This window comes from Muntiacus reevesi, chromosome 20 (genome assembly GCF_963930625.1).
Source record: "Muntiacus reevesi chromosome 20, mMunRee1.1, whole genome shotgun sequence".
In the NCBI taxonomy this organism is placed as follows: Eukaryota; Metazoa; Chordata; class Mammalia; order Artiodactyla; family Cervidae; genus Muntiacus; species Muntiacus reevesi.
The window spans coordinates 40346281-40361071 of record NC_089268.1 but is presented as its reverse complement, the minus strand read 5'-3'; the positions used below and the strand labels follow the sequence as shown (position 1 = coordinate 40361071).

Below are 14791 nucleotides of genomic sequence, written 5' to 3'. Positions count from 1 at the left end.
AAAAAAAAAATCTATCTAGAGGGAAGATCTAGTTTTTTAAGATTCCCAAACTCAGCAGATAAGTCAAAGAAACACTTCTGAATAAGGCAACAGCCCCATAACTGATATCTCAGTCCATAATACCCCTCTCCCACCCATACCCCCTCAACACACTGCTGTTACTCCAAGGAACCATCTCACACTCCACCCCCCACAGTATAAAAATCATGCAGTGTTTTCCTCTCATTCAAATTAAAATTCAATTATTAAAAAAATAAATAAAATAAAATAAAATTATTTAGCACAGCACTCAAGAATCTTTAGAACTGAAAGCTACCTCTCAATCTCATGACAAATTATTTGCTATTTTCAAAGTGCATCAGGCTTTTCCTCTTGTTCTCTTCTATTTGCTGTTTGTTGGGGGGGAAGCCCTTCCTCTCAATTCTTGACCTGAGTAGTTTAGCCCAGATGATTCTTCATTCCTCAAGCACCCAATACTTGAGAGCACACATCATGACCACCATAGCAAATTCCTATGGTCTAATTATCTATTCAGATAGGTAATTTTTTGAGAAATAGCCCATTTTTTGAGAAATTATGTACTACTACTGTCTGCAGTGGCTGGTATAATCCTTACGCAGAAAAATGCTTGTGAACTCAAGAGAAACCCAAAGATGGAATCCACTGTAATTATAATGTGGAGTACCCTTGAATTTCCTATACTGAGATTTCATTTATAATAAACTGTCACTTTTCTTTGATTAAACAAAGACTGGATAAATTTGCTATTGTGACCATCCCCTTCACAAGCTGTAGCTTATTCACATTTAGGGAGCTAATTATATTCACATAAAAGCATTTACAAGAATGGTCAAAGGTAAAAGAAGTAATTTGAAATATTAACCTATTTCTATGTAAAATGCTATGAGAAAAAGTTTCTTACCTGAACTACTTGTAATTGGTTCTGAAACACTACTAGAGCCAGAAAGTTCTGTTGTTTTTGCCACAGGCACACTAAATGTAAATCCAATCTGTAGAGAGAGAAGGTGTCTTTTAACTATCCATTTAGCTTTAAACAATCCATCAAATACAAAGCTCTATTTTATTTCAAGTCAAAAAAGTATACTGGATTTCACAAATTCTAAGATTCACAGTTTTTCCTATTTTAAATCTCTAAAATCGGTGTGCTTCTTATAATGAATGGTGTGTCCTAGTTTAACAAGAGCATTTTAAATTTCTAAAGCATTTTTTCATTCAAAGCATTACATAAAATAATAATGTGTTCCTGATGCCCACTTTTGGGTTTCTAAATGCCATTTCCTAATAAAAAGTATGAGACTTCATGGACATCGAGTAGATTTCAGGCATTTGGCAGGGAAATAACAAAATGATCTGGAATATCTAGTTGTAACAGAAAACAAGGACACAGTAAAAAACAGAAGATAACATGTTAAAATGATACACATGCCAAATACAGATGGGGCAACTAGAACATTAAACTTACGTACTATTTTTTTTAATATTTATGTGTTTAGCTGTGCCAGGTTTCAGTTGTGGTATGAGGGATCCAGTTCTCCAACCAGGGACCGAACCTGGGCCTTCTGCACTGGGTGGAGGGGCCACAGGCTGGCGGGCAGAGTCCCAGCCACTGACCACCAGGGAAGTCTCCAACTTATATACCATTCTTACTCAAAATATTTATTACGAAGAAACAAATACACAGTGGAACATAAAACCTTCCAACTTTTCTAGATTAAAGCCAATCCAACAGACATGCTAACAAAATGAAATATGACTTAGTTGCTAAGTCTTAATTGTAACTGGATCCGGTACCAAGAGAAACAAAACAGCAATTAAATGAGAGTCTGAGGCTGATGGGTAAATCTGAATGTGCACAGTATGTTACTAGTAACATCATGTCACATTTTTTGGGTATGACAACTGTATTGTGGGTGTGCAAAGTAGTATCTTTTTTTTTTAGCAGATACAAAGAAAATTAAGGGTACTAAAATATCTCCATTCTAACTTTCAAATGGTACATGAGAAGATGCATACATACATACATACATATATATTTTGTGTATAGGTATTAAGTTTTCTGTACATTGGAATTTTTTTGGTAAGAAAAATGCATTTCTTACCACCAATGGTATCTTAGAGCTTAAAAATACAGTATGCCTTTGGAATCAATCAATATGAAATACTCTTTGCTTGCTACTTACAGATGATGGAGGTAGTACATCTGACTCAGTAGATTTTACAATTGGAGATGAAAATCTAAACAAGGGGCTGCCAGTGCTGTTTGGAGAGGTCACTTGTACCTGGTTTTTCAAATTATTGAAGAAATGACACAAAAAGCTTTTTAGAAAAAGAAATTGGCAGTGAAATACACCTTAAGCAAATTAATTACAAAGAAGTCCAAAAGCATTTTTTTTCCTTTTAAATTTAAAAAATCACTTTTAACTTCTGAAAACTATTCAACATGTAACTGTTATAAGATCTGGCTTCCTCTCCAAAGAGGAATATACATGATCTTGGAGGGAGATAATTACTGAAAGGAGAAAAATAACATCTATAAGAAAATGTTCAGAAAAAGTAAATGTCAGGAAAAAAGCATACAAATTTTAGGAGCAGATTAAAGATATTAATCCTACTTGAGAAATTTTTTTAAAAAGCATAAATTCATTATTAACCGAAAATAAAGAATTTTAAATGGAAATATTGTTTGAAAACAGACTTACAATACATTCTTCCTCTAATACATTCATAAGAATTGAAGAATGTTCCCATTATGATGTACATTTTTTAAAAAAGCAAACGCTATTTCCATTTTTCTCAAATTTCTGAGTTGTTAACTCCCATAGTGAAAAATTAATCACTGAATTTATCAGATTATCTTTTTTAAAATAAAGAAAAAACAAAAAGTACCTCTATGGAACAATGGGGTTTTTTTTTTTTTTACCTTATTTGTTAATGATTGTGAAGGACTAATGGGTGATGGAGAGGAAGTTGTGATCACAGAAGAACTAAAATTGAAGGTAGGCAGTGAAGAACTGGTGATGGGTAGAGAGATTTTCGGTAACACTGGTACTTCCACTTCCTAAAACACAACATATTTTATAATGACAAATTTCATCTTTTGTGTCATTCTGTTGTATCAACGTATTTTCAGGTAGAACAGATATAGTTACACGTAAATTTAGAATAAACAGGGATGAGGCAGCACTATGCAGTGTTAACAATGTAGGCTCTTGAATAAGAAAAAACTAAACAAGATTTGAATCCCAGCTGTGCCACCAGCCAGAAATGTGACTTTCTGAACCTATCTGTCCTCAGTATCAATTTCCTAGCTGGTGAAAATGAAAAAAAAATTAACATATCAGAGTTGTGGTTTAAATACGAAACAAAGTCACTTTCAGTCTTAGCATGTAAAATAAGCATTTGATAACTTATACGCAGAGTACATCAAGCGAAACGCTGGGCTGGAAGAAGCACAAGCTGGAATCAAGATTGCAGGGAGAAATAGCAATAACCTCAGATATGCAGATGACAACACCCTTGTGGCAGAAAGTGAAGAGAAACTAAAAAGCCTCTTGATGAAAGTGAAAGAGGAGAGTGAAAAAGTTGGCTTAAAGTTCAACATTCAGAAAACTCAGATCATGGCATCTGGTCCCATCACTTCATGGCAGATAGATGAGGAAACAGAGGAAACAGTGTCAGACTTTAATTTTGGGGGCTCCAAAATCAATGCAGATGGTGATTGCAGCCATGAAATTAAAAGACACTTACTCCTTGGAAGGAAAGTTATGACCAACCTAGACAGCATATTAAAAAGCAAGAAGCATTACTTTGCCAACAAAGGTTCGTCTAGTCAAGGATATGGTTTTACCAGTGGTCATGTATGGATGTGAGAGTTGGACTGTGAAGAAAGGTGAGCACTGAAAAATTGATGCTTTTGAACTGTGGTGTTGGAGAAGACTCTTAAGAGTCCCTTGGATTGCAAGGAGATCCAACCAGTCCATCCTAAAGGAGATCAGCCCTGGGTGTTCATTGGAAGGACTGATGCTGAAGCTGAAACTCCAATACTTTGGTCACCTCATGTGAAGAGTTGACTCATTGGAAAAGACCCTGATGCTGGGAGGGATTGGGGGCAGGAGGAGAAGGGGACGACAGAGGATGAGATGGCTGGATGGCATCCCCAACTCGATGGACTTGAGTTTGAGTAAACTCTGGGAGTTGGTGATGGACAGGGAGGCCTAGCGTGCTGTGATTCATGGGGTCGCAAAGAGTCGGACACGACTGAGCGACTGAACTGAACCATAACTACTGATGAGTTTGGTAAACTGCTTCGGTTATTAATTCAATGCAAGCAAAGATCTCCACTAGTCTCAAATGGCCTACATTAGAACAGACAAAAATTGAGTTTCACTTCCGCTAATGGTGGAAGACCTTGTATTTTACCAATGCTCTGACAAGTAACAATTATGGATGCTGAACAATATATTAAAAACAGCCATCTGAAAACAATAGAAAGCAACCAAAAGCAAGTGGATACTGCAGGGAAGAAGATACTGAGAAGAGGGAGGACCCTCTTGTCCTCTTTTGAGTTGGTGCCAGCTGGACAGCTGAAATTCAGAGAAAACTGCAAATCTGCTGATCGAGGCATTCCAAGGACAGACTAGGGTGACCACAGTAGCTAGAAAGTAAGGGGCGATGAAGTGCCACAGAAGGGGAGTCCCATGTCTGCATATAAACTCTACAAATCTCTGGCAGAGCAAATCTGTGTAAACTACAGGTATATAATAAAGGCACTTGGATAAAACAAAACTAAAACCTGTTCTACAGGTTCTTCAGGGTGAAGGGAAATGACACCAAATGGAAATTCAGATTTCTGGAAGAAGTGGAGAATAGGTGAGTAAACATCTCTTCCTCTTAGTTTCTTTAAAATACATGTTAAGTATGTAAAGCAGAAATGTGGATTTACAGCATATCTAAATGTAATATAAATGATATACAGCATAAAATACCAAGGAAAAGGGGGTGGTAAATTAAACTATAAAGTTACAAGATTCTTAAATCTTATAGGAAATACAATATTAACACAAAGTAGAATTTAAAAAGTGAAAGACACCATAATCCCAAGAGGACTGTGTAAATTATGATAAGGGTCAGAGATATAAAACCAACAAATAACTAAAATGGAATGCTAAGAAATATCCAATTAACCCAAAAGAAGGAAGCCTTCAAAAAGAACAAGAAACAAAAAACAAATGGAGAAAATAGAAAATTTAAAAAGGTAGACCTTAATTCAAGCATACCAGTAATTACATTATTTATAAGTAAACATGCCAATTAGAAAATCAGAAAAAGGGCGAGCAAGACTCAATTACATGCTGTCTGTAAGAGATTTACTTACATTAAACATAAAGACAGATAAATAGATTGGAAGTTAATGGATGGACAAAAATTTAACTTGCAAATAGTAACCCTAAGAAGGCATATTTTAGTATCAGAGTGGCTAGCTATATTAAATACCAGATAAAGTAGATTTCAAGACAAAGAATATTTCCGAAGACTTTTCTTAAAGGACATTTAGTAATATTAAAAGGGGCAAATTATTGACAGGTCACCATAGATAAGGTGTACGCACCAATGAGGGCCTCAAGATACACAAGCAAAAACTGATATAATTAACAGGAAAAATACAAATTCACCAAGTAAAAGCTGACAACTTTTAACTCACGAGATCAACAATTCACTAGACACATACCTCCCTTCCCCACTCCCTGCAAAATTCAGTAAGAACAAAGATGATGTTAGAATTATTATCAATCATCTTATCTGACACTCAACAACCATAGACTACACAATGGTCAAGACTCAACAAGCAGACCATGTGCTGGGCTACAAAACAAGTCTCAATATATTTCAAAACATTAAAATCATGACTAAATCCACTTCTAAATAATCTATGGATCATATACGAAATCAAAAAGAAAACCAGGAAAAACTTCTCAACAGAAGCACCACTATAAATCTTCTAGAAGAAAACACAGGAAGACTTTTTTTGTAGACAGGGATAGGTTTCTTAGGATACAAACAGTAAATATAATGGGAAAAATGTTTAAGTTCAGACTTCATAAAAGTTAGAACATCTGCTAATCAGAAGATACTGTCAGGAAAAGGAATAGGCAAGTCAGACTGGGAAAAAATCTTCTAAGACACGTATCTTGACAAAGTACTTGGATCTAGTTCCTACAACTCAATAATAGTAAGACAACCCAATTTTTAAAAGACCAAAAGATCTAAACACTTCTCAAAGGAAGATATTATGGCCAATAAACACATAAATAAGAACAAAATATTAAGCAAGAGGGAAAGGCAAATTAAAATTACAATGAGACATCATCACACACAAAGCAGAATGGCTAAAGTTTAAGAGATGACAATCAACTATTGATAAAGATGCAGAGTAACAAAAGCCCCATCCACGGCTGTTACAATTACTTTTGGGAAAACAGACTGTCAGTTACTTAAAAAGGTAAACACATATCATATAACCTCAGAACTTCATGTCTATCTTTGCTATGTACCTGAGACTATCCCAACATTATGTAAATCAGCAGTATTTCAACATAAAATGAAAAGTTTGGGGGGAAAAAACCCACAGGCTAGGCAAACAATTTTGCACAGCCACTCATTATTAGTACATGTTTCCTTAGAAATGTGGAGACTGTAGCTTGAGAGTAGAACAGAGCAGGGACAGACAGGTTAGGGGAGGCATCCTGGGGTGCAAAACCAGCAGTTGGCAGGAATGGAGAGGGGGGTCCAGAGAAGGGAGGAGGGGACAAAGGGGGTTTGCTTTTCATAAAGCTCCTCACAGTTAGTAAACCAGATAGCAAAAGTCAACAAATGTTTAACCCCCCTCCAAATCTTTCAAAACAGCAAAGTTAGATTAAACACACATCTATCTGCAAGACAGCTAAAACTGAGCTACATAGATCCTTCTAAGCTACAGCTGAAGATCTTAGAAACCGTATCTTTAAAAACAGAAACTAAAGGGAAATAAAACTCACAATCTGTCACCTGGTAAACACTAAACCAAGTTAATGCTTTCCTCTTATCAGGATAAACTTTTAAGAAGGTGGGGCCACACATTTTACTAAGAAATATAAAAGCTTTTCTAAAGAACTACCTAATCCTTTATTAATCAGATACTCACTTTGTTATGCATACACGGCAAGGCAAATAACTCATTTTCTAAACGTAATGAATCAAATCTATATAAAGAGTTTTAAGCAGAAAAATTTGCTAAGTACAAAATTTTACATGCTATATGATCAACTTTATTTTTAAGATGGTGTAATGCAGTAATTCCCTCCCTTCCCCACACTCTAGTGGACCAACAAGTAGAACCTAAGGGCAGAGAGTCTCAAGCCTGGTAACTGAGCCAAGGTCGCCAGCATGATCTCAAATATCAGAACCCCACAGGCATGTGGCAGAGAGCCCAAACTGCCAAAGTTAAGCTTCTGGTAAGTCAGAGAGGCACAAGCGCAGGACTCTTATACTGGAAAAGGGGAGATTAAAAAAAAAAGAAAATCATGAAAAACACAAACCTCTCACTCTAAGACTGCAAAACAAAATACCAATAGATACGAAGGAAACACACACACACAGAGCAATTTCAATCAAAACATTAATATCTTTTTCTTTTTTTTCCAAAACATTCATTTCAGTCAACAGAAACTGTTACAGAAGACCTCCTATTTAAAAACCTAAAAACATACTGCTAATTCTCATGGGTCAGTGAGAAAGTCAGAAATACAACTTCAATTAGAAAAAAGCACAAATGAAAGTACAATGTAAATAACTTCAATGATTCAGCTAGGCTGAAACTGATTTACAGAAGACTGAAATGGACCCATATGCAACTCAGTGTAGTTAGAAAATACACAGTGCAACCTAGACAGAAAAGTTAATTTAACCAATCTTCAGTTAGTCCTTATCATTTTCAAACTTTCATGTTCAGAATACACAGAATTCTTTCCAGTAAAAGAAATAACCCAGAGGAAAAAAAATGGATCAACAGAAAACGCAAAATGGCCAAGAAACTCACAAAAAGATGTCTCCTCATCCTAGTAAAGAAGGAAATGCAAATTAAAAATCCAATGGCACACCACTTCACATTCCTAACACTAATAAAAATTAAAAAGAAAAAACAAATCAAGTACCAGTAAAAATAAAGGAAAACCAGATCTACCTGTTAGGTGGAAACATTAAACTGTAAAACTACCCTGAAGAACAATAAGGCAAGATGCATATCATCCCCTACAATCCAACAATTCCATTCCTAGATAAGTACCCTGGAGAAAGCACTGCATGTGTGCTGGGGGAGATGTGCATACATGCTCACACTGGTGTGTATCGCAACCAACCCAAACGCGCCCTGCAGAATGGGCTGTGCTAGTCTTCATGCTGGATAAATATGTAACAGGGAAAGCCTGCTATTTTCCCCAAGACTGATAAATTTCACAAATAATAAGGAAAAGAACCATGAGACAAACACATCATGTTTCAGGAATGGGCAAAACCTAACTACATAATAGTATTTCAAGGGTCAAATAATTTCAAATGTGATAGTTTTATTTGAAAAATTATGGCTTTAGACTAGTTATACCCATGAAATTTAAGGTATTAGATTAGGTCACAGTGAAGATGGTTTAAAAAGCCTGATAGTTTAAAACACACACACACACACTTTTAAGGAACTGTTTCAATGGCAGATAATTCCTATGCTGGGTCTCCCCAAACCTCATCCCTCCAAGGGACCTCCAGGTGTCCCCTCATTACCGCGTCGAAACGTGTGATAATAAACTTCAAGGTATTAGGATACTTCAAAATACATGTTAAAGAGCATAACCTTACCTCCTTCTCTTGAGGTTTAGATGCCACAACACGTGTTCTCTCTCGCCTCATCTTGCCACCTCCACCACCTACTCCAGGAGATAAACCATTGGATGCAGACATACTGAAATTTGGATAAGAAAAGCCACTAGGCAAAGAAAAAGAAAATTAAAACAAATGATATATTACTCTGGTCCATAACTTGTTAATACTAAAAAATTAGAAAAATTAAAAAAAAAAAAGATCTGCCAAAATTAAGAAAATAAATGTTCAGCTGAATGTGATTTTAAAAGCTCACAGATTTCTATGTGTAGTTTTCTATGTGTGTAGATTTCTATGTGTAGTTTCTATTTCTTTAAACTTCTTAATCTTCAAGAAGGCAGATACAAATCAAATATAGGCCTTAAAAAAATATAAAGCTTCACTATAAAGATGACATTACCTTTCTTGTTGCTCTCTATTTTGTCCTGGTGTTGCATTCTTTTCATAATCAGTCTAAAAAAAGAACATAACATATTTACATAGCTGCTTATTTAATTTTAACACCACCCTTCTATCTGTGAACTTTAATATTTGGAGTCAAGAATTTGACAGTTGTTTAGTTAATGAATTTTAAAATCTACAACTTAAACCCTGTCACCTGAATGATTACCAAGAGTTACAGTGTGGTTATATACAAACTGATAATAAGCACAACTGTCTTTTAAACAAAACTGTAGCATACAAATTTAAGACACATGTGCAATCAAATTTACATGGACGGTCCTTTTAAAATGATTCTCTGCAACTTAAAGAGTTCTTCCATCTAAAGGAATCAGGGTTCCTTGGAGAAATGGCTGATTTCAGGGCTGGGGCTGAAAAATGAGCCTAGGTAGTCTTATATTATCAAAAAGCAACTAAGTGCTTGAAAAATGATGTGAAAATATTAAAAGGACATGAGCCGGTTCAAAGGCCAAATATGGGACAGTGAACATCAAAATAAATAATGCTAGTAAAAGATTACAATCTTATCACATTTAAGAATTCACACTGACTTAAACAAATAAATACATAGAGAAATACATACATAGAGAAAACTTCCTACAGTAGGAAACCAACTTCATAAAGGTAGAAGAAATAGTAGAATTAGAAAACCACCATTTGGCATCTACAAATAAAAGATTCAAGCAAATATCATCAAAACTGCTAACAGTGGTGGTTAAAAAGGATATTTATACTCTCAAAGTTATCTTATTAGTTATAAAAGGTACAATACTAGCAACTTCATAGCGAAGAAATCCCATTGACACCACCTAAACTGCTGATCACATCATCAGTGTGGGACAAATGGCAGCAAGTGCCCTGTAGTATACTCAGAAGAGCTCAGAATTCGTTCTGTGGTATTACTACCAAAAGTGCCTAACCAGAATCTAATCATGAGCAAACAAACATCCTTGTACTCCTTCAGAAATATCAATGTTATGAAATACCAAAAAACAACCCCCCCCCCCAAAATCAAAACACCTGCTCTAGACTAAAGGAGATAAAGAGATTTGACAAATGTAAGACATGATCTTCCATTTTTGTTCTTTTGGGACAACTGGCATCTTAACAAAATTTGCAATTATCAGTATTGTACTGATGTTAAGTTTCTTTCTGGTTTGGGTAACTTCTTCAGGCATGTGAGGGAATTTCTTGTTTGTAGAAACACAGAAAAAGATAAAGGAAATGTAGTAAAATGTGGAATTCTTAATATTTTTCCTGCAAGTCCAAAATTATATTCAAATTATCTTTTTGAATTATATTCAAATTATTTTTTAAAGTCTGATAAAGCAAATATGACAAAACGTTAAAGACTGGTGAGTCAAGTTAAAGGAAATGGGTAAATACTGTACTATTCTCTCAATTTCAGTTTGAAATTTTTGAAGAAATTGAGTAGTCATAGAAGATTCAATGAGCTTAAACCAACAAAGGCACAAATAGGAAGATGTTTTATAAATGGAAAAAGAACACACTTTAGTTAAATGACACAGGAAAACAGACAGACCCAGGATATGAAACAAAGTAGAAGACAAATGATCTGGCCTTTTCAAATACCAATGTGCCTAGCAATTCTATTCCAAGGTATAAGACCCAAGAGAAACGAATATCGATGTCCACAAAAAAACCAGCACTTGTATAAAAGTTCATTGCAGTATTATTCATTGCAGTGAAAAAGTGAAAAGAACCCAAATGTCCCTCAACTGATGAATGGATAAACAAAACTGCTACATCTAAACAATGAAGTATTATTCAGCAATAAAAAGGATGCTCCGGTATGAGGTGAACCTAAAAACATTACGCTAAGTGAAATAAACCAAACACTAATAACTTACTTATTTTAAGATTTCATGTATATGAAATGTCCAGATAAGTAAATCTAAAGAGAAAGATAAGTGGCTGCCTCGGGCTGGAGGTGGAAGGGTGGGAAGTGACTACTAATAGATATGAGATGTGGGGGAGGGGACGATGAGAATGTTCAAAAACTGACTAGTGACACATTTGAACAACTAAATACACTAAATCCACTGAGCTATAAACTTTAAGGTGAATGGCAAGGTATGAGAATTATATCTCAATAAAGAAGTTATACAAAAATAAAAACAGTGTGGTGAGGTCTAGATTTGAGGTCTAAAAGACAAACCCAAAAGTAATACACTTGTTTGGATACCGGCTCAAAAAAGCAGCTATAGGGAATTCCCTGGCTGTCCAGTGGTTAGGACTCGGTACTTTTACTGCCAGAGCCCCAGGGTTCAATCCCTGGTTGGGGAATTAAGATCACACAAGCTGAGCAGTGGCAAAAAAGAAGCAGCTATAAACAACATATGAATTAGATTATTAGGTAATATTAAGAAGGAACTGACAGTAACTTTCTTAAACATGGAAACATTGGAGATATTAGTGTATCATACAGTATACCAAAGTACTCTGGGTGAACAGTCATGATATGAGAAATTTTCAAATAGTTCAACAACACAGACAAAACACAAATAAAGCTAGTGTGGCAAAATTATTTAATATAAACAAAGCTTGCTAGTAAACACTAATTCAGGATATGACCAAGGTGCCAACCATTAAAAGTCATACCAATTCATAATCACTAATTCACAAACTTTACACATTATCTAGTTGCTAGATTGCAATAGTAAATTATTTGTACTTTTTATTATGTGTTCTTATTCATTTTAATCAATACTCAAAGACTAGTGAAAATAAACACATACTCACACTGTACTTTTTATCTATTCTTTGATTAGTCTTCCTTAATTCACCAGATGGGGTCAAAGATGGTTTAAAATAAACAGTTCGATTTGCTGCTATGGAAACTGGCTTTGGGATCATGAGTCTCTGAACAGGGGGGTACTGAGAGTCCACCTTACAGAGAGGCAGAAATCAAAGACAAACTTTTATTTTCATATACCAGCCATGCATATCTAAAAATTATCTGACAATAGCTAATATAACCTATGAGTACCTAGTTCTAGAGAAATATACAGTGCGTGCAAACAAACACTAAGAGGAAAAACTAAAAGTAAACGAATGTGTATTAACATCTATATTATTAATTTATGTAAGGACTAATTTATTTAGACATATACCTATATACATACTTTCAAAATGGTTTCACCGACTATTTTATCCTAAACTTAATGACTTTTCACACACGTGACACACACAAGGAAACTTCTGCAGAGCATTTTGAATAAAATACGCTTTTACAGGATGAATTTCAAATATATGAACCAAAATTGATTTTGCCACATTTTACCCAAATGACTATCTATATTTTCTTCAGTTATAAATATTTAACTAGCTATGAAAACTTTAATTGCTCACATTTTAAATGTGAGCAAATCTCTTCAAGTAAATTTTCCTCCATTATTATTTAAAAACCAAGTCTTTACAATTTAAGTCTAATTAGTAAAGCACAGTGAAGAATTCCAAATCTTAAGATGAACTGACTTTGTTACCAGAACACAAGTGTTATGTCAACGTCTTTTGGTACACTGAAACACAGGAAAACTCCAGTTGGTGTGAGATGACTATAAAGCCAAGAGCTTCTACTTTGTCCAAAGATTATAATACTATGAATACAGTCCTTTCACCCAGCAGCAGCTGTGAACAAGGTTGGTTTCCAGGGCAAAGCCTCCATCTAGTCACTAGCTCTTCCCTAAATCCTCATCACAAATGTGATCCTATAATTCAATGACAAAGTCTATTTTAGACTTTAGTCTATTTTAGTCTATTTAGACTGTTTTGATTACAACTGTGAAACCTGAACAAAACTGTATCCTGGCCTTTATATTTCCTAGCATTCACTACCAAAATTTTACTGAAACTGTTGTTATTGTTCACTTGTTAAGTTGGGTCAGACTCTTGCAACCCCATCAACTGATACTATACTCAATCACTAAGAAATTTTTGTTGATGAGAACGTCTCTTATGACACAATTTTTAAATTTTACTTTTTAAACAATCTGATATAAATGAGTCACAGAAAAGCAGATAACTTAATCCCATCACAGCAGCCAGTAACAAATTCCCTTGCCTTATTACAAATGTCTGAGAGGGAAAGTCTCAGTCGTGTCCGACTCTTCGCGCCCCCATGGACTATACAGTCTTTGGAACTCTCCAGGCCAGAATACTGGAGTGGGTAGCCTTTCCCTTCTGCAGGGGATCTTCCCAACCCAGGGATCAAACCCAGATCTCCCACATTGCAGGAGGATTCTTTATCAGCTGAGCTATAAGGTAATACTAAAAGTTGAGAAACAATGCTATCCCAAGAAAAAACTCAAATTAAGGTTTCTTTTCTCCATCAGAACTGCAGTAAAATAATTGTCATTTACCAATATCTCAAACAGAGTTCCTACAATTAATTCAGAGATTTATGATAATTTTAATCAATTACTCCTGAGGGAACTTGGAGGTGTAATAAATGCTTTATGAGGAATGATGTGGGAATCTGCTTTCCCTTAAGGGCACTTAGCCATAAATATAACTGACAAAAATTATACCTATTTAAACTTAAGTATCAAGCATTTTTATTTCCCACAGTAAAACCCCAAACTAATTTTAACCAAAGAGAATGTGATAAAAAGGGTTATCACAATATAACTGTATTATATTTTTCATTAGCTCTGCTGTCTTGGTTGACTGATGGAAGAAGATATGCAAACTGGAAATCCTATCACACATAACTGATCTGACATAATGTTTATGAGGAAAATTTACAAAGTAACTATGTTCGATGAGAACTTTAGTTCACTGAACTGCTAATTAAAGATGTCAAGCTCTGTTCACACCTATCTTCACTCATCAAAAGGTTAAGAATTACTCATAAAGACTGCCAGAAATATACAAAAGAGTTAACTAGTAAGAACCTACTGTACAGTACAGGGAACTCAAGACTCTGTAACAACCTATATGGGAAAAGATCCTAAAAAAAGAGTGGATACATGTGTATGCATAACTGATTCACTCTGCTGTATGCCTGAAACTAACACAATATTGTATATCAACTATAAAAAACAAGACTGCCAGGATACTGAAACTGGAAATGCCAACACACAATCAATATATACTACCTACTACATATACAGCATGTGCTAAGGCCTTCACAAGAAACTGCAAAATCGAAGTTTAAAAAACAAATCCATTTTTTCAAACATGTTCCCTAATGACCATCAACTAAAGCCAATTTGTGTATTTAAAAATAAATACAAAACTGCCAGTACCTTAGATAAATGCTAAAGAAGGCTTACCTTTTCCCTTTTGGCCTGAAAATCTGTGGTGGTATCCATCCCACTCCTATCAAGAGGCTAAAGAAATAAAATATACCATTAGAATGGACGGGAAACTGAAAAATATGACATCACCAACATGTGAAAAC

The 14791-nt window shown here is 35.0% G+C and overlaps 1 protein-coding gene across 1 annotated transcript in view; it reads right to left on the bottom strand.

Moving 5' to 3' along the window:
• NUP153 (nucleoporin 153) overlaps positions 1-14791 on the bottom strand; it is a 62310-nt gene that overhangs the window by 24277 nt on the left and 23242 nt on the right. Inside the window, exons 8-14 of the mRNA XM_065912285.1 lie at positions 14664-14720; positions 12130-12276; positions 9326-9378; positions 8905-9031; positions 2942-3079; positions 2202-2300; positions 923-1010 (exon numbers count right to left, since the gene is read on the bottom strand). Of these exons, the coding sequence (XP_065768357.1) occupies positions 923-1010; positions 2202-2300; positions 2942-3079; positions 8905-9031; positions 9326-9378; positions 12130-12276; positions 14664-14720 (709 nt within the window). The remainder of the gene's footprint in view (positions 1-922; positions 1011-2201; positions 2301-2941; positions 3080-8904; positions 9032-9325; positions 9379-12129; positions 12277-14663; positions 14721-14791) is intronic.